The 20,348-nt window shown below is 37.6% G+C and overlaps 2 protein-coding genes across 2 annotated transcripts; both read left to right on the forward strand.

The window, feature by feature from the left end:
- The first annotated feature begins 8,859 nt into the window (after window positions 1-8,859).
- Window positions 8,860-13,190, forward strand: LOC126799387 (transcription initiation factor IIB). Its single transcript, XM_050526586.1, has 7 exons — window positions 8,860-9,279; window positions 10,273-10,297; window positions 11,389-11,518; window positions 11,612-11,742; window positions 11,891-11,979; window positions 12,716-12,792; window positions 12,942-13,190. Exons 1-7 carry the CDS (start codon window positions 8,927-8,929, stop codon window positions 13,073-13,075), a joined length of 939 nt encoding a protein of 312 aa, XP_050382543.1. The 5' UTR covers window positions 8,860-8,926; the 3' UTR covers window positions 13,076-13,190.
- Window positions 13,191-18,222: 5,032 nt separating this feature from the next.
- Window positions 18,223-19,653, forward strand: LOC126799386 (zeatin O-glucosyltransferase-like). The gene has a single exon (XM_050526585.1). The coding sequence runs from the start codon at window positions 18,223-18,225 to the stop codon at window positions 19,651-19,653; it is 1,431 nt and encodes a 476-aa protein (XP_050382542.1).
- Window positions 19,654-20,348: the final 695 nt, after the last annotated feature.

A 20,348-nucleotide genomic window follows, 5' to 3' on the forward strand; every position in this document is an offset into this window, starting at 1 on the left:
ATCTTGCATGTTTTGCACTAAACCAGAAGTCTAGAACACCAGTACCCAGCCTTTTTTTTGCCCATCACCTCATAATCATACTCATGGCCATCACCAGTAACCTATCCCCAACCTCATTCACACCAAAGCCTCAGCCATTATAAAGCACAAATCAAATTAACGATTATCATCAAAGAATTAAATCTATTTCAAAACCCAGTATTCTATTAACGAGAACAGAAAATGTTATCGGTAAATCTGATTTGCGTCGCCAGAGCTAGCGAGAAGTGGCGGAGAGTGCAGTGAGGAAAATAATTCAACGGAGGCGGTGAACCATCTAGATTCGAAAGTCAACAGGCGAAAAGTTATCGAAGGTATCTCAGAGCTGCCGACGATGAATGCTCGCTCCCATGGAATTGAAGATTGATTGAGCTCAAGAAGAGAGGTGATTGAATTTGTGGGGAGATTTGGATCATATCTGGTGAGGGAAAAGAAAAGGACTCGGTAGAAAGAAAATTAGAACATTCAATGTAAATTCAAGAAGCACCAAGGATCATTTCGGTAGTGTGAAAAATTTCATTTAATTGCCCTCGGAAGCAGAACCAAAAGCTACCCACACCCTGCTTTTGATTTCCTACTGTAAGCCGCAGCGCTTTTGCCCAAAAGCTAAAATGTTGAGTTCACCAAACACCATCGGCAAGCACCCAAAGTGCTTTTGGACCCAAAGCATGTGCCAAAAGCCACACCAAACTGGCCCTAAGTTAAGGATTAGTTGAAACCTTTCAAATTAGTGATTCATTAAACATACTTTTCTTTCACAATTTTGCATGTTAATGGTTTAGAATTTAAGTTGATATAAGTAGATCACTTCCACAAATTCTTAGCCAATTTTGTGATGATTATGGGGTCAAACTATGATATCAATGAACAACTGTGACACCTGATTATGAAACTAGCAGGCATGAAGGTCACGATTCTCACATCGTCTAGGGGAGGGTGGAAGTTGGACTTATATAAGACGGGTCAGCTTTCCGGCCATAATGAGGACGTGTTTTAAGGTAACCTAAGAGCAAAACTGTGCGGGTCAGTGGGCCCAAAGAGGGCAATATCTCAGGTTTGTGAACTGAGCTGTTACATATGGTATCATAGCGTGTCATGTCCAAAAGTGTGCGACGAGGACGTCGGCCCCTCAAGGGGTGGAATTAATAAATAATGCGTCGATACGACTCATAGTGATTTCAATATCCTTAAAGTATGCTTAGTATCGCTCAACAATTTAAGTTAGACTATATATGAATTTATTCAAATTAAATCAATAATTGGTCAACACAGTCAATGTTGGGTCAACCCAAATGACTTAGTCAACATGAAGTCACCATTTGACTTTCCTGCCCTACTAGGAATAAATAAATCAAATCAACTTACAATCAAAATGGAATTTGGTGTTAACTCTTGTGATATTTGAATTTAGAGTTGATGCTATGACATAAAATAAGCTAGAGTGGCAACAACAACATTTCTCGGGAATTGGGCATCGTCATTCTTAGGCCTTAATCAATGAGTGGACATTTATTTTTAAATATATGCATGCATGATTATTGAGTTATTTATTCTCTTGAAATTATATTTTAATTTACGAATATTTATTTGGAAATAGGATTTCCGAGAAATTGTAATTTTATTTTGAAATTACTGAAAATGGGACTTTCAGAAAAGTATATAATTCTAATTATTGTTTTTAATTTTGTTTCGCTTAATTTGAGATATATTTTCCTTTATTTATTTTATACGGTTATGAACCGTACTTCGTGATTTTATTTAGACTAGCGAGGCTATTCTATTCTATGAGGATGTCTTATTATTATTATGATATCCTCTCCTTTAATTATATAAACGGGGATTGATCAATGGATAAGAATAATATCCTATTTTTACTTAGGTATCCTCTCCTTTAATTATATAAAGGATGCATGATCAACATATAAGAATAGTATCCATTTTCATATCACAAGCCATACATTTTGAGATGATGATGCTAGCACACTATATCACCTTATGGTGACAGTTTTCCGCCTGGGAGACGATTTGACATAGCCAGCAATGTCATAACAGCCCAATACCCTCTATGTTAACGTGACAGTATTGGGATCTTGGATTTATATACTTTACCCGGGGGCATAATGTATGACTTATTTATATTATTTTGGCTAGTGGGGCTAGTCTACTATCTTTGGTTAATCTTATTTATCCTATTTGACTAGCGGGACTAGTCTATTTTCTATTTCCTTTAAATATTCTAGTTTGTAGGAAAAGCCAAAATGAGGTCAATGGTACCGGATGTCGAGGCATAGTAATTAAGTTCGCTTCCGCTAATTAGGTCATAACTTATTATTTACTGCTCTGATACTTTGGTATAAGAATAGGTCGTTAGAGATACATGATATCTATTATAGATTGATTTGTGATGGAGATTGGTAGATGAATTGGGAGCACAGAGGCTGAAAGAGTTGAGGTTGATGGTTGTTTTTAGAAGTTTTCGTTTTGTGCAGGTATGGTTGCCTACTTTTAAGAGAGACTATGCCAAAACGTTTAGTATACCTCCTTGTATAGTGGTTCCCGCATGACCTACTCTAGATATTAGGGTAATCTTTGAGGTGGGTTGTGTCATCCTTTCCCTAGATAAACTCTACGGCCACCGCGCACTGGGTTTGGTAGTGTGGCTGTGAAATCTGTCCCTTCACAAAAAATCTTCCTCGCAACGTCATGGTTGTGAATATGCAACAATGTTTGGATGGGTGTCTGATAGGAACATATAATGCAACGTTCCTAATATGTTATCTCTCTTATTTAGCTTAGTATTCTCTTAATATTGTTTGTTTTAACTTAGTTTATTGTTTTAGGTACATTGGAGTGAAATAAGAGGAATATATGTTTAAAGGACCAAAAGGAGCAACAAAACCCGAAATCAGGATTATGCCTCTGCAAAACAGTTAACTTGAACGGATCATAGCGAAATCTACATGGAGGAAATTATGAGTAATATATTGATGAAACTCCCTATGAGTCTACTTTCTAGTGTCGTTGGAATCACAACAATATCAATTTTCTAGAAGAAGTTATGGTACATTTAGTGAGCGGAGGTTGGTTCGCGCGATTCCCCTATTATGGATCAAAGTTCTATTTTGAGGTCCAGACCACTCCAGAAAGCCTATGGACGAGTTGTTAGGGTTTCTTAACCCCAATTACTTCAAGAATACAAAGGAGACTTATTTTATAAATAAGAAAGAAGAAGCTGCCAAAGGGAGGAACCTTTTACACATAGTTTCTTCTTGGTTTTTAGTCTTATGTATTTGATTATGCATATGACACTTGCTATGTTTTCCAAGACTATGTTTAATTAATTCTCTTAGTTAGGGGCTACCCTTGTAACCCCGTTTATGCAAGACTCAAGTTCATGTTTTCTTAGTTAATTCTTAATTTGTTATGTGATTGGTGTGTCTTGATTTGTGCTATTGATAACTCTAACATGTTTTGAGTCTTTGGTGTACAACTTAGATTTTCAGCATGTATTTGCAGCTAGAGGTTAGGAGGTACTTCACCTAATCGTTGTATTTCTTCTCTCATCAAGTACTGACTACCTCACTCGCGGAGGTAAATCAAGAGATGCTTATGGATTTGGGTAGAGAGTGCGTTTCACGCCACCTAGACTTTAATCAACGAACAAACTTTTATAGATCTTAATGATTTCTGCTTGAGTTACTAGACTATTGCGTTTCAGAGCTAGTAAACCTGTTAGCGAATGCTTTTAACGAAAAGTGTGTTTCACGGCGTTAAATAGTTTCAAGGAAGTAATAAGAACAATTTCAATGTGTTTCATGGTTGTTCTTGCTTGTTGTCAGTCACATAATTATTAGGTGTTTTCTAGGGTTGAACAAGAGTTGAGTATAAATGGTGGTGAATTGGTGTAGTTCCTAGCTCATCCATTCCATTTGATATCAATCAGAATTTTATTTGTTTCTTTATTGTTTATGTTACACAATCTCCCCATTGTTACTTTGTTTATTGTTTATTTCATCTTGTACACATAACGTTTCCATCATTGTTTTTTATTTTATAGGTTTGACGTGAAATCAAAGTGTCCCTCAAATCTATGGCGTTTAACGATCCCTCTTCCATTATACTTCGACTGATTACTACAACGAGGGTTTAAATTGTGCGATCATTTTGGTCACATCAATTTTTGTCGCCGGGGATTGAAATTCATTCTTGATTTTCACGTCTCAATCTTTATTTTGTTAGAATGTATTTTATTTTATTTTCATATTAGATTAGATTTAGTTTTCTATTATTTTCAGATTTTATTGTTATTCTTTCCTTTAGTGGTGTCCTTAGTAGGTTTGGAGTAGAAGTTTGTTTTGATTTGAATAACTTAAGCAGATCCGTCTACATCTCTTCCAGACCAACTAATTAAACCTAGTCTTTGATTGTTAAGGCATCATCTTTCCTTCTCAGCATACGAAACGAAAAAAAAGACGTACTGGTGTTAAGAAAACAAAACTTTTATACGTCTAAATCTCTTTCTGTTTCGTTCCACATAAAACAACATAAAGAAGAGCTTCTCTCTTATGAATACAAGAGCCAACTAGCAAGAAGATCTCGAGCCATATAACTCTGAAATCGAGAGAACCCTTCGTGACTTTAGGAAACAAAAGAAAGAAGCTGCAAATTCTTCTTCTGAAATTGGTGATTCAGAAACAAATCTCAACGAGGAAGAACAGAAATTCAGAGAAGGAGAATTCACTGATCCTGAGGAAGAAGAAGAGGTTGTACACGAGCAGAAGGAATTGAAGCCTACAAGGATAGCTACTTTGAGGGAACAAACGAGGAACCCAGTGACTGAGGTTACTCATACCTGCATAAATATGCCAGCCCCTGCACCGACAAAGACAGCTGATTTTGAATTAAAATCCGGGCTACTTCATAGAATTCCAGTCTTTCGTGGATTTGCTACAGAAGACCCCGACAAGCATCTGAAACAGTTTCAATTTATGTGTGTTCAAATGCTACCAGCAGGTGCGGATTTACTAGTTATGAAGCTCAAGGCGTTTCCGTTTTCCTTGGATGACAAAGCTAGAGATTGGTTGTTTGATCTTCCTGATAACTATATTAATTTTTGGGGGGAGATGGTGAGAGCATTCTTGGATAAATTCTTTCCAGCATCCAAGACTTCCGTATTGAGAAAACGTATTACTACACTGGAGCAAGAGACTGGAGAGTCATTCCATGATTATTATGAGCGGTACAAGTCACTCGTTAAACAATGTCCCAGCATACTTTGTCGCAGGCCCAGCTGACAAATCTTTTCTATGAATGACTGAAACCATTAGATCGCCAACTTCTAGATGCTGCAGCTAGAGGAGTCTTTTCAAATAAGAGCACAGCAGAATGTGAGGCATTGATGAAAAATCGTGCGGAAATAGCTCAACAGTATGAAGGCCTCGCAACTAGAACCGAAGTGAGTGAAGTATGTCACCTGGAAGACAAGCTCAACAACCTTATAACACTTGTGAATAAGGTCTTGGCAACAAAATCTGTTTCTGTTTGCGGGTTATGTTTTGTTAACGGACACACAACTGATCAGTGTCCTGAAATTCAAGAGAATGCAGTGATTGAAAATGCTCATGCTGTAGGAGGTTACAATCAAGGTAATTTGAGGAATGATCCGTTCTCCAACACCTACAATACAGGGATGAGAAATCACCCAAACTTTAGGTGGAGTAATACTGACAACATCCTAAATTCTCCTCAAGCTCAAACCTATGATAGACTCCTCCAAGATTCTACCAAAAACCTCAAGGAGAACCTCATCAGATTAATGTGTCTCCTCCAGCTCCAAACTCCTCGAGCACCCCTATTCTTGACGAGTACGATAAGATACTTGAGAGCTTGGCATCATCTACTCAACAATTGACACAAGGGCAAGTTGATCAAGGGAAGCGGATTGCAAACATTGAAAAGACATTGCACGAGGTAGTGAACAAGCTTAACCAAACTCATGAGCAAGGGAGGCTTCCAAGTAATACCGTAACCAATCCGAAAGTCCAATATGAGTCTGCAAACTTGGTGACTTTAAAGTGGCAAGGTGCTTCATGACACTACTCCAACGAACGCAAAGAACGTCACTGTGCATGCAAATAAAGAAGATAATGCCACCATGCAAAAGGGTGAAGAGAATGATCCAGCAACATTGCAGAATTAGTGGGCCATCATCATTGATTAATGATTCCAACGTGAACGGTAAGGTTTTTGACCCTTTAAATTTGATTAAAACTAATTCTTCTGTGCCCTTTCCTAATAGGTTTGCTAATTCAAAGGTAGAAGAAGACAAAAGGAGATGTGATGGATATCCTCCGAAAGGTTCAAGTTAACATTCCTCTCTTGGATGTAATCAAACGAGTGCCAAAGTACGCTAATTTCTTGAAGGACTTATGCACCAAAAAGAAGAAGTTTAAAGGGAACGAAGTCGTAGCTCTCAGCAAGGAGGTTTCAAGCATTCTTCAACGCAAGCCTCTGATTGGTTCGATTACTCAACATCAATATTAATTATGTAAGCATCGTTAGTAATATAAAGAGCAAGTGATCGATTTTAGAAGATTGAGATATAAATCGGATCAAAACAAAAAATATAAAAGCTAAACTAATATATACATGTGATCGATTAACACTTACATAAACCATCACCAAAACAATTCATATAAAGCTAATGAAAATCAAGTTCTAGTCATCCTCTAAGAATCATGCCGAGATCCCATAATGAATAACTAAGGTTGGATCATGCAATTAGGGTCTAAAGCAGTAACTTAAACAAATAGACACTTAACACATTCAACTCTTGCCAAGCGGCCATAATTGAAATCTAACATACTTAACCTATCATGCAATTCCAACGCCATGCATGTTGAATTCATTAAGCATGTCACATAATTAACCAACAATCATGCAATATCGAAACTACATAGAAAGGATAAACATGTTCATAGCATAAGTCTTTAATCCAACAACCTAAATATCATGTTACAAGCGTATACATAACACATAGATATCGAAATCATTCAATTATATATCACGGCAGAAAACCAAAAATCATAAAACTAAAAAACCAAAAATTAGAAATTGCAATTTTATATAAATCGAACAAGTAGCTATTTCATAGATAAAATCAAAAAAAGTTTACAAAGCACAAATCACATACACAACCAAGAACAAGAAAAACCAAAATTCAACTTGATGTAGGAAACCAAATCTAAATGTAGGACAACTAAGGGCTGCACGGCATCTCCCTATCTTGAACTAGGAAATGTTAGACCGGCCTCTCTTCTCTCCTTATCCAACTCGGACATGATCTCCTTGTCCAACTATGAATGCATCACGGCTCCACTACTCCTTATCCAGCTAGGATTTTTCTTTCCTAAAAAGAAATCAACAAATAAGGAATATGAAAGTAGAATCCTAGTCGAGTAAGGAACCATAGCTCAAGAAAAATTTCTAACACTTAGCACAATTTCATCATCAATTCATCCATATTTGACATAGCTCTACCTAACATACTAAATTACAATATGAACCTAAAACAACTAAATAAGAGGTAACAATAAAAATATGAAAAAATTGTCTATTTTATAATTTGCCCAAATTTTGTTAACTATTTTATAATTTGCCCAAATTTTGTTATCTATTTTATAATATTAATATAAAATAGCTGACCCTTTTATAATTAAGACATTAGTTATGATTTTTTCTAATTGATAATGGGAGATGGTACTTTTTTCTAATTTTCCCTTAAATTTTCTCAAAGATGGCTGAGAGGGTAATCGAGCTTCATGTAATTTTCAAATGTCCATATGGTCCAAATATCTCAACATGTACTTGTATGTTCTTCAGAAGCGGTAAAGGTTGCTCCTGACTCCAAAGTGATTGATAGTGTTACTGACAAGAAAGTTGGAACTGTCTTGCGATTCGATGAAGCTTTTAAAGGACCAAGTATGTTGACCACACAAGGCGATGACGATGTGAAGGTTGAGGCTATTAGACCAGTTTGTTGGCTGCTGAATGAATGCTTGCAAGAACATCTCAGTGTCAAAGTGCAGCTGCTTAGAATAAGTTGGTGTGGATTTTCTTGATCTTGCAAATTATTGTCGTGGTTCTAATACAGTGTTGCTGATCTTGCAGGTCCTATTGCGTGTTTCAAAACAGATTATGATGTATAATTGTATACATAAAATTACATCTAGACTGTTAAAGGAACATATTTGACTTTCTTTCTCTAAGTTATGTATGTCTCCAGTATGTGTAGTCTGGCATGCATATTATGGACATCTTTAATATTTTCACTAAATTGTACTTTTGTTGGAATTTTTTATACAAATAGACGTCATTTGCGTTGTTGTCGAGCAACTAGTGAACGTTCCTTCACTTACTAGATTCGGTATTAGCAATATTTTGCAGGTACAACATAAGTCTATATGACTCTGATGGAAATCATATTATTGCTTCCATAAAATGACTTGGGATAGCCGATGTTTCCAAAATATTGTTGTTCCAGGCGATTCCGAAAATTCTAAAATCCTTATCGAACCGAACTGGTTTAGTATCAGTGATTAGTGGTTCAGCTTCAAAATCGATCTTTCATCCATGTCGACGAGAAGACAAAAACTTTGTGGCAGATGGTACCAAACCGGTCTGACGGCCCAAATCCTAAGCCCAATCCCAAGTAAAAAAAGCATGAAACATTGAAACCTTCGTGCTTGTCCCAACAAACCCACCGTTTCCTCCCCAATCCCTCTTACGTCTATAAATACCCTCTCACAGCCTCACCCTTTCTTGTCTCCTATTTTCTCTTATTCCCCAATTGATCCTTCACCTCACCCCAAAAAATCCCCCACCGGAAATGTCCGATGCGTATTGCTCCGACTGCAAGCGCCAGACGGAGGTCGTGTTCGATCACTCCGCCGGCGACACCGTCTGCTCCGAGTGCGGCCTAGTCCTCGAGTCCCATTCCATCGACGAGACCTCCGAGTGGCGGACCTTCGCCAACGAGTCCGGCGATAACGACCCCGTCCGTGTCGGTGGCCCCACCAACCCGCTCCTGGCCGACGGCGGATTGTCCACCGTCATCGCCAAGCCCAATGGAGCTTCCGGCGAGTTTCTGTCGTCGTCTTTGGGTAGGTGGCAGAACCGCGGCAACAATCCCGATCGGGGCTTGATACTCGCCTTCAAAACAATCGCTACCATGTCCGATAGGTAAGGGTTGATCACCGGAGCTGTCTCATTTTAACGGTTTTGATTTGCAAATTTAGGGTTTCGTTTGAGGTTAGTGGCGGATCGGTTGGGTCTTTGTGAAGCTGATTGAGGATTGGAAACTAGGGGAATCATAATTGAAGAGGTTGCTTGTATGTGGAATTCCAAGGAGGGTGGTTCAAGATTGGAAATTTTACAAGTCTAATTAATTGTTTTCAACTTGGTGCAAATGAAGATAAAAAATGATGGAATTCAAGATAGAATTGCTTCCTTAGGACAATAAATTGATTGGCTTTGGCAGTTTCTCAAACTGTAAAGCAATGGGCGACATGATTGCAAGTAGAAGGATCACTCAAACAACACTTGAAGATATTGGAACTTATATGTGTGATCCCAGAACTGTGGTTGATAATGTCTAATTGAACAAGGAGGGTAGGTTTAGTTGTGTGAGCGGTAGTAGTTATCTATGTGAATCTCACTGAAAAGAAATATACATGAGATTCAAATTTGAATTATAAGTTTGGTGGAAATGTAGAAGCTCCTAGGTTCTAGTACACAATTCCTACCAAGCAGTTATATAACTCAAGTTTGGCCACTGCAGTCTGGTTATAGTCTGATCTGATTGTAATTATCAAGTTTTTCTTAGTTCTTGCAGCTAAATGCCCAAACCACATTGATATTCATTTTCCTCTCTAATGGGATATTCGATTCACTTTAGTTGACACATGTACAACCTTGCAATCTTGGAGTTCCAGCTTGACTGATAATTTGAAATTGATTTAGAATTGTAATAGTGGGATTATCCAGTTATTTGATACCAGTGGCCATGATATATATTATTTCATGTGTGAGTTTCTCGCCTCTTCCCTTTCATAGTGAGTGATGTGGGGAAAGCATAAGCATTTGCGTATTTTTATTCTATGTTGCATTTCTTTAGAAATGAGTCTGTAAGCTGCTACAAAGAAACATACCTGATGTGAGAACGTTGTGTTTCAGGTTGGGCCTTGTTGCAACCATCAAGGTATGCTATTTGCTCACTATTAGCTGCTTTATCTGCCTATACACTTTCAAATAACTTTCCTTCACTATTATTGTATGACTCACAACTACTACATAATTTCTGGCATGAAATAAAAATTTTTGGTGTATGCACTTGTCTCGAATGTTTTAGTTTTGTTTTAAGGACTTCATGTAATCTGTTGTACTGTGATCGTTTCTTCTAACAAAATTACTGGACTTCATCAAAATTTCGTTTGTATTTGTGAGCGACATAGGAATTTTGTATTATAAAACAGTATACAGCGTCATTCTGAATGAGTGATGGGAAGGTATTGTCTGTTGTTCTGCATCCATATGATATGTGAAATCTTAGTTTGAAAATTCATAGCTCAACTTAGTTTAGTACTGCACATTTTCATTTCACATATTGACCATTAAAAACTCTTTTCTTCTTCCTTTTATTTTTGTTCCAATATTTTTTTTAAAGACACTGTAGCTACCATGCCGTTAAAATAAATTAGAAATGCCTTGATGTTCAAAAAAGTTTGTTTCCCTGAGACGAATTTGGTATGTGCTGCCCAATACAGTTTTGGGCCACGACTTGAAGTAGATGGTGTTACATGGGAAAGGATTGGCTATTAGTCTACTGGCAAACGAGTGGACAATCAATGATCAGCTATCTTTCCACTGTTGCTTCCTGTGGCATATCTAGTGAGACGAATATTTGGCTAGTGAAGGAAATATAAGAGTCAAGTGGAATAGGTTCCCTTTAGCAGTTGATTTCAGATGAATATTTGGCTAGTGAAGGAAATATAAGAGACAAGTGGAATGGGTTACCTCCCCATAGCAGTTGATATCAAGTTTTTTTTTTTTTTTAACGTGAGGAGGATAGAACATGTAGAGGCACATATGCTACCAGTCGAGTATGAGGACAAGTTAAAATTGGTATTGCTGATTGCTTATGCCTTTTTTACTTCACCTGTTTCTTGTTATTAGCAGCTTTACTAGAAATTTTTTGTTGAAGTTCAAAGTTTAGGTTCATTACTTATTATTTTTTATTTATTGATTTCAGTGTTAACCATACCTAATTGTGCTTTTATGATTATTATGAAGGATCGAGCTAATGAGATATATAAGAGGGTAGAAGATCAGAAGTCTAGTAGAGGAAGAAATCAGGATGCATTATTGGCTGCTTGCCTATACATTGCTTGTCGACAAGAAGACAAGCCCCGCACCGTAAAGGGTACATATTATGATCTTTTTTAACATCTGGATGCTTCCTGAATTTTGTTTCCCTTTGTGTATGAGCTTCCCTGAACCTCTGGATTTCAAATAGAAATTTGCTCTGTCGCCAATGGAGCCACAAAGAAAGAAATTGGCCGAGCAAAAGAGTACATAGTCAAACAGCTGGGATTGGAAAAGGGTCAGTCAGTGGAGATGGGAACAATACATGCTGGGGACTTTATGGTGAGAATTGATTTCCCTCTCCCTTCATTTTTTTTCTGATAATAGGTAGAAATAACCCTGCATAGCACTCGCCTACATATGTAGAGCTAGAATTTATGTTATTTTTTGTTTTGATTTATTGTTCCTCTGACTCATATTAAACTTGCAGAGGCGTTTCTGTTCCAACCTTGGTATGAATAATCAAGCGGTGAAAGCTGCTCAAGAAGCTGTGCAGAAGTCTGAAGAATTTGATATAAGGTAGTGTTCTTGTTTTGTATGATTTATGGTCAGTACTACCATTTCCATTTTTATAAAACCACAAAAGACAAGAAAATATTGTAGCAGTTCTTTACTTATTTGATATGGTGGTAGCATAGTCGTATAGGTTCATTATACCAAGTGTCTTTTCAACCACAAATATTTTGACTTAGTTCAATTAAAGAAAACCGTGTGATTTATCTCATGATCTTTTTGAAAAATAAGAATAGTCTGAAAAGTATAGTAAATGAGGGAGAATTCGGATATCATTAAATTAAAGATTAAAACATGCTTATAATTTTCAGTATTGATCAGAAAAAAGTAACTATGAGGCATCCTCTTATAATTGGTTGGAACAAGTACCAAAGAAATTATGGTTTATTTCTGCTTCTACCATATACACTGACCTTAAACTGGCCTTCTGACTTTAGAAATAGTGAATTGGCTATTTTTTAGTTGAACTTGACTACCACCATTAATAATATCTCTGATAAGATTATCTATTCTAATAAAATGAGATTATTTATAAATGTTTTATACGACCCTATTGTTTTTGACTCGTGCCATGATTGGATGAGAATCATTGTTTGTTTTATCATTTTCCTGCACTTCATTTGTTTCTTAATGGACTAAATGGAACCAAGGAATGAGTGTAAATTTCTCTAGTTTGGCCTAATGACTTGTGCTCTTCAGTACGGCTACTAACTATACTATTATGTCTCACCCTAAATTTCAGGAGGAGCCCTATATCAATAGCAGCAGCAGTTATATATATTATAACTCAACTTTCAGATGATAAAAAGCCTCTGAAAGGTTCAATATCGTCTCTCATGTAGTCTATGATCTATGCGTCTGCATTTTATTTATATATACGGGTTATTTTCATGCAATCTAAATAAGTAATATGCACCAACTTACCGTCAAAACATGTGCTAAACATGAGCAATGGCCAATGTATGCAGATATCTCACTCGCTACTGGAGTTGCCGAAGGAACTATCAGAAACTCATACAAAGACCTTTATCCTCATGTATCTAAGATAATACCCAACTGGTATGCCAAAGAAGAGGATCTGAAGAACCTCTGCAGCCCTTGAAATGTTGGCCAGAAGATTACTTGAGAATTGAATTGCATTGGAGGTTTTTCTTGGTTGTACCAAACTCGGGATATATGAACAATGCACAATGTTTTATTGAGGATTTATTTATTTATTTTCTTTTTCCTTACGGTAAATTAATATCAAGAAGACTGAACTGAGTTGAATGGTCGAACTAGGATAAATATGTACTCAAAACACTTATATTTTTACTTTTGTTTTAATCCAAGCAGCTGATACTTTCAATTTTGCCAATAATGTGACAAGAAGCAATTGTCACTTGTCAGTCTTCTACTAGTCAACACTCTACAGCCATTCACTATACTAGTCAGGCTTATTTCTTCTAAAGTTGGTACATTTGAAGTATGCCATTTTTTCAAGGTCCTTTCACAACGAAAATTATTCCATCTTAGAGTGGGGACTGGCTGCATTAGAGCTATGGTGTGTTCTTTTTTTTTATTTGGTCCAACGGTGTGTTCAGGGATTCCTTTCTGGTTTCTCTGCAAGTTTGGGAAAGGGTTGTTCTGTTTTTTTTTTTTTTTAGAGACAGAGAGAGCAACAAGTCATTACAACAAACCAAAGGATACAACAGAACAGAAACAAAGCAACAAAGCAACAACCCTAACACAAACTGTCCTCCCAAAACTAGGAGAAACCAGAAAGTAAGAACTGGATCAAGACTCAAGGGGGAGAGGCAGCAGCATCCAAGAGAAACCGATCCACAGGACACACCCGGCGCAAGGCCATGGCAGCCACCAAATCAGCAGCCCTTTTAGGGTTAGGATTTAGTATTTGAAAAAACACACAAAAAAAAACCCAAAATGGTATGTGAAAAAAATAGATGAAATCATTTTCTTTAATAAAATTTTATTAGTGTCAAAATTTAAATGGAAGGGAGCAGGACCATATCAGGATCAATTTAGACTTCCACATCGTTCCATAGGCCATAGCACCGAGAAATATCTCGACCTAACTCAGCTGTACGTGTACACAATCAAATAGCCAATATAAAGTAACCAATTTGATTTCCCTTTTCGTAGCAATGTTTTTATATCATTTTGAGCCAAACAATACGTGTTTTTGAAAGGCAAGTTGGTAACTCAAAGATAGATGTCAAACTCTAATATCATTTTTATTTTTGTCAAACAGCATTATTGTTGCAGATTCTTTGCAATCTAATAATCAACGAGTATATTCAACCAGTAAATAATTACATGCCTCAATATTTTTGCTGTCTCGAAAATTCTGAGTTCACCAACAACAGACGTTCACTAACAGGAATATGCACACCCAATCGGGTGGTTTTTGTGGCGTTTGTTTTTCTCGACAAACTTAAAAAGTAAAATGATAAGTTCATACAAATTTAGACTATTTAGTGATTATTTGAATGACAAAATTCAAAATGTGATCATTCACTCTAACAATATCTACAATTATTTAACTAAATTATACAAAAATTATGATTTTATATATTTTTGAGACTATTTTACCTTTATCTATTTAAACACTTATAGAGAGAGAAAGTTTATGAGAAATATCATTTTGACGAAACCGTCACCGAACTCTGGTCACCGTTCACTGAACTCCCATCGCCGGACTCCGGTACCATCTTCGGACTCCGGCCACCGGTCGTCGGAAAAAATTACTGATACCCAGTTAGGGATGAGTTCGGTACAATACCGACTTATTTTTACTTATACCATCTACTAGCCAATTCTAATCGGTACAGAAAAAATTGTTACCATTACCAACAGCCAAAGCCCGTATACCGATTTCTTGGTATACTAAGATTTTCGGTTGGTACGGTTGGTAATGGGTCATTACAAATATATGATTTAACCCAATTATGTGTAAATTCCATACTAATTTTTTGCTGTGAAAAAAAAAATTCTATATGATTTTCAAAGTACAGACAAGTTTGTACAAAATGTATATAAAATGTTCATTCAACTGACTCTAAATCTCTAATGAAAGATTACAAACCCAAAAAATGACATTCAATTTTGAATGGAAATTGGCAATATCAAACTATTGGTATGAAGGATTGAGATTACTTATTGGTATTAAATCTATAAAAATGGATAGGTAAGATTGATATATATAATAACAATTTAAGAAAAAATTAATAAATATAAAAATATTCAGTTAGTACGGTAATACCAAATTTTGTCAAAATCATTACCATTATCATGCCAACTTCCTTATATTGGCTTGATATTACTGTACCAACACTTCAGTAGCCAATATATTGCTAACCAACTATATTTAGTTTGGTTGATAAGTGTTAGTACGGTTTTGTTTGGCTCCATATTGTCAATCTTACACCCAGTAATCTCTAATAAAAATTATTAACATTCAGTAATCTTGTAATAATAAAATAATGATGGTGAATAACTCTTTAATAATAAATTATTAATATCTAATAATTTTTAATAATAAATTATTAACCACTAATACGGTCAATAACTCTTTAATAATAAATTATTAACATCTCATGACTTCTAATAATAAATTATTGACCACTAATCGTCGACAATCATTTCTCCTATAGATAAGAACAGGCCCACCCTCACTTGCCTCACTTGTAATTAATTTCTCCAATCGTGGTTTTTTTTCTATTCTATACTATAGTATATCCAAAACAAACGCACAGAACAGTGAGAGCCAAACCTAAACGAAATAAAAAAATCTAAGAAAATGAAACCATTGCCATCAGATCGACAAAACTGGACCACCCGGTCCTCTCACTCTAAATGGCAGAGGCCCATCAATTTATATACAAATATTTCTGCATCTCTTATATTAGAATAGTGTGGTTTTTGACTCCATTAGAGTAAAAAAGCGTAGGGCAGTTGGCTAGCTCCCAACTCCGACTCCGAGTGTGATGTTTTCCTCTCAATGTCTGCAACAAAAATTGATATCAAATTGGCGCAAGCAGATAGTGTTGCTTACCTCTCCAATGGCGGATCTAGGATTTTAGACTAGTACGGGGCTTCAAATGTTTTTCCCCTTTTGATTGAAGAAATAAGCAAAATTTACAATCCTGAGTTACCATTTAACCTATTCCTAGAAAGAAATTTTTCTAGAACCATTTTTATTTCGGTCCTTTTTCTTTAATAGAGGAGAGGTTATAGAAAGAACTTAATGAAATTTGTATTAACTAAATGTTAGATGATATGCCCGGTTCAATTTTAAGACCAGGCCGGCCACTATATATCATGAGATATGAAAAATACTTAAAAGAAATGAAGAGAGTAAACAAGGAAAAAACAAAATTGCTGAGGGTGAGATTCGAGCCAACCTGGTCATGGCATTAGTGATTATACTGAACCTAGCCTGCCAAGACATAAAATGCATAGCTTGATTGTATGCTAAAATTTTGAACTCATAAGTCTTAGTAGGGCTTGAGCCCGACTAAGTCATTGCCTAGATCCGCCCCTGTAACCTCTCATTCACATTTGGTGATTGCAATGCTTTCTGGGTTTCACTGTTTACTTTTTCAACACTGCTCGCACTCTAAATCTCCCAAGGTTCGAAATCAACCAAATCCACTTCATTATAAACCTCTTGTTCTCGTAGGCAACATTGAGCGTGGCCTTGACGGCGTGAAAACCCAACCTGACCGCCGTGCTTCGACCTTCGTCGCCCAGTCCGGCCGCTTCGAGAATGTTCAGAGAACACCGCCGTGCCCTTCCCGGGCGATCCTTATCGGCTTGGGGATTCGATCCCGAAACGCTGCGGCTAGCGTCAAGTTTCTGCTGCTGGTTCAGAGCTTGACGGCATCGACGACATCGTGGAGAAGAGCGATGGCATCGTGCGTCGTAGAGTAGTTGTTGACGTCGCCGAGGCACGCCGGCGTCGTGGAGTTGTTGTCGGCGTTACAGAGCCACGCCGGTGTCGTTGCTCAAACGGAGAGAGAGAGAGAGAGAGAGAGAGAGAGAGAGAGAGAGAGAGAGAGAGAGAGATCTGGGATTCTGGAGAAAGAAAGAAATTTAAGTGAAGGGGGTATAATGGTATTTTCTGTTAAGATCATTAATTTGGCAAAATTCTATTATGCGGTGACTGTTTGATGTGTGTTAAAAAAAGTTAATCAAAATATTTACCTCAAGATGTCGTGAAGACCCTATGATTTTGAAAGTTTGAATTTAAATAGGGATGATTGTGATTTGCATGTAGCTCTGCACCCCCTAATATTTGGGCATTTAGTCATTATCCCAACTTAAAATTTACCTCCAATGTATTCCGCCAAATTAAATTTCCAATTAAGTAACTCTCATGTATATATAGCCAAGGCTCAAATTCTGAAATTTAATTTCGAGAAAGAGATGAAGCAAACGAAAACTTAATCAGTGAAGCACCAGTTTTAGTAGTGGTATACATCGATTACTTATATTCATCTTTCACCGTCGATTGATGGGTAAACCAAATATGCACTAGGTAGCTCCTCCCTATCTAGGCAGCTAGAACATGTGTTTTCAGGTAAGCAATGACTTACTTCAGACTGAGTATCATCCCGGCCAATCATGCATGCATGCATGCTAGGTGGTCGCCTAATGTACTTAAATATTCATTTGTTCTTTTTTTGTTCTTTTCTTTCATTTGTGTCGTCTTAATGTGGCCAACATGCTACTATATATCTATATCTCATTGAATATTAAAAGAAAAGAAAAGATAATTGAATATTGGATTCGAAGCATATATATCTCTGGCTAGTTATTCTAGTAAACCATATTTATGTCAACAACATCATGCAACAACGTACGTACGTTGATCAGTTATCTGGAATTAGCCAGGGTACTGTTCTATGGAGGCTGCTGATAATTATCAATTCAATGCTGAACAGCTAGCTACCATTTACGGAAAACAATTATATGAGTTTTTTCCTTATTTGTATACATGACTTTATGATCGATCTCTTTCCATATTTATGTATTTTAACTTTTGTCAGCAAGCTCATTAAAAGTTAGTTGGTTGATTGATTGATGAAAACAACCATGCAAGATAATTGCATGGTGATTAGATATCATAATCTTTGTTAAGAAGTTTATATATCTTCCCAAACTCCCATAGTTGTTGTCAAACCCTTTCGTATCACAACCCCCCAGCCTCATAGTAGCTTAGCGAGTACATTGTTTAGCATAATATTCATGGCTCCCAAGCACCAAAACAATGCCCTTAATGAAGTGGTGGTTGTCATGGTTCCTTTACCGGCACAAGGCCACCTCAACCAGCTACTCCACCTCTCCCGCCTCATCTCCACCTACAACATCCCCGTCCACTTCGTTGGAACCCCCAGCCACAACCGACAAGCAAAGGTTCGCTTCCACGGCTGGGATCAAACCTCAGACGTCACAAACACGATCCACTTCCATGACTTCATCATTCCTCGTGTGCTTTGCCCTCCTCCCAACCCCAATGCACTAAACAAGTTCCCTTCTCATCTCCAACCCACGTTTGAAGCTACCACCCATCTCCGCCACCCCGTCGCCGCACTTCTGCGCAAACTTGCCTCCCAAATTAGGCGTGTGGTCGTCATCCACGACTCCCTCATGGCTTCTGTCATCCAAGACGTGGGTTCTATTGTCAACAGTGAGTCTTACATCTTCCACTCTGTCTCTGCCTTCACCGAATTCTATTACTTGTGGGAAAGAATCGGATGTCCACCTGAGCTCGAAGGGGTACACGTCAAGAGTAAGATCCCCGATAACATGCCGAGTCTCAAGGATTGCTTCCCCCACGAGTTCTTGAACTTTATTGATGCACAATATGAATGCACAGTGCACAGCTCCGGGTACATCTACAACGCCAGCAAAACCATAGAAGGTGAGTACGTTGATTTACTGAACAAACTTGGTGATAACAACAAGCACTGGGCTATTGGACCGTTCAACCCAGTTCCAGTACCGGAGAAAAAAGAAGGCTCAAATGATGGCAAAAGGCACGCTTGCTTGGAATGGCTTGATGAACAGAAACCAAACTCGGTGATCTATGTGTCCTTTGGGACAACAACATGCATGAACGACGAGCAGATCAAGGAGCTGGCTATAGGGTTGGACCAAAGCAACCAGAAGTTCATTTGGGTATTGAGGGATGCTGATAAAGGCAACCTTTTCATGGACGGGGACCAGGTTAGAAAAGCTGAGCTTCCCGAAGGGTACGAGAAGAGACTGAAAGATAGGGGAGTAGTGGTCAGAGACTGGGCACCTCAACTGGAGATTCTGTCGCACAAAGCAACTGCTTGGTTTCTGAGTCACTGTGGATGGAACTCGTGCATGGAGAGCCTCACTCTGGGAGTACCCATAGCCTGTTGGCCAATGCACTCAGACCAACCAAGGAACACGGTTCTGGTGACCAAGGTACTCAAAGTTGGTGTGGTTATAAGGGATTGGGAGAGGAGGAACGAGCTTATTACGTCGTCAATGGTGTCAGATGGTGTGGGAAAACTAATGGGGTCTGGAGAAGTAGATGAGATAAGGAAAAAGGCAAGAGAGTTGAGTGCTGCCGTGAGAGGATCTATGGTGGATGGTGGAGGTTCTCACGTTGAGTTGTCGTCTTTTATTGCTCATATCACCAGATAACTATGGCGAAAAGAGAAATGTACCTATCTATATATAATATTGGGAAGAATTGATATGATGACTATCCCGTGCCGGTCTGATCCATATAGACAAGTAGCTGCTCTAGTTTCAATATCTTTATTCTGGCGAGCTCATGCTGCATGTGCAAAGGCTAGCTAGTGAACAATATAGTTCATGTTGTTACTGCTTTTCCATTCTTAATTTGTGCTTCCAATTGATTGATTAAGCACCAGTACGTATATACATCTTATTCTGGATATGCTTGTCGACATGGTAACCCAGTCAGAAAGTAGTTATGGAGATAAACAAGAATCCCAAACTTAGGCTAGTAATTCGTAAGAGATGATATATCGAGCAATGGCTAGCATATGATGCAGACGTACCGGTCGATCTGTTCAACCTTTTCTGCGGGGCTGATGTAGCTAGGTGGCGTCCAAATTTGTCCATGTTCGCAATTATTCCACATGTTTTTAAATATTTTGTGGCTGGGGCGATTAGCACAGACAACGACCATGGATGCATCACTAATTCACTACTCATAATATACTGAACAAAGTGTGTTGAGGAGAAAATCAAAAGAGAATGTTTAAGAGCTTGAAAACAAATATGCTGGGGTGGCCACAATTAGGTAGTGTGATCATACGTACTTAGAGACGTGCGCATGGTATTAGATATTTCACCAAACTTGTTAGTCA

Source organism: Argentina anserina, chromosome 6 (assembly GCF_933775445.1).
Source record: "Argentina anserina chromosome 6, drPotAnse1.1, whole genome shotgun sequence".
Classification (NCBI taxonomy): domain Eukaryota; kingdom Viridiplantae; phylum Streptophyta; class Magnoliopsida; order Rosales; family Rosaceae; genus Argentina; species Argentina anserina.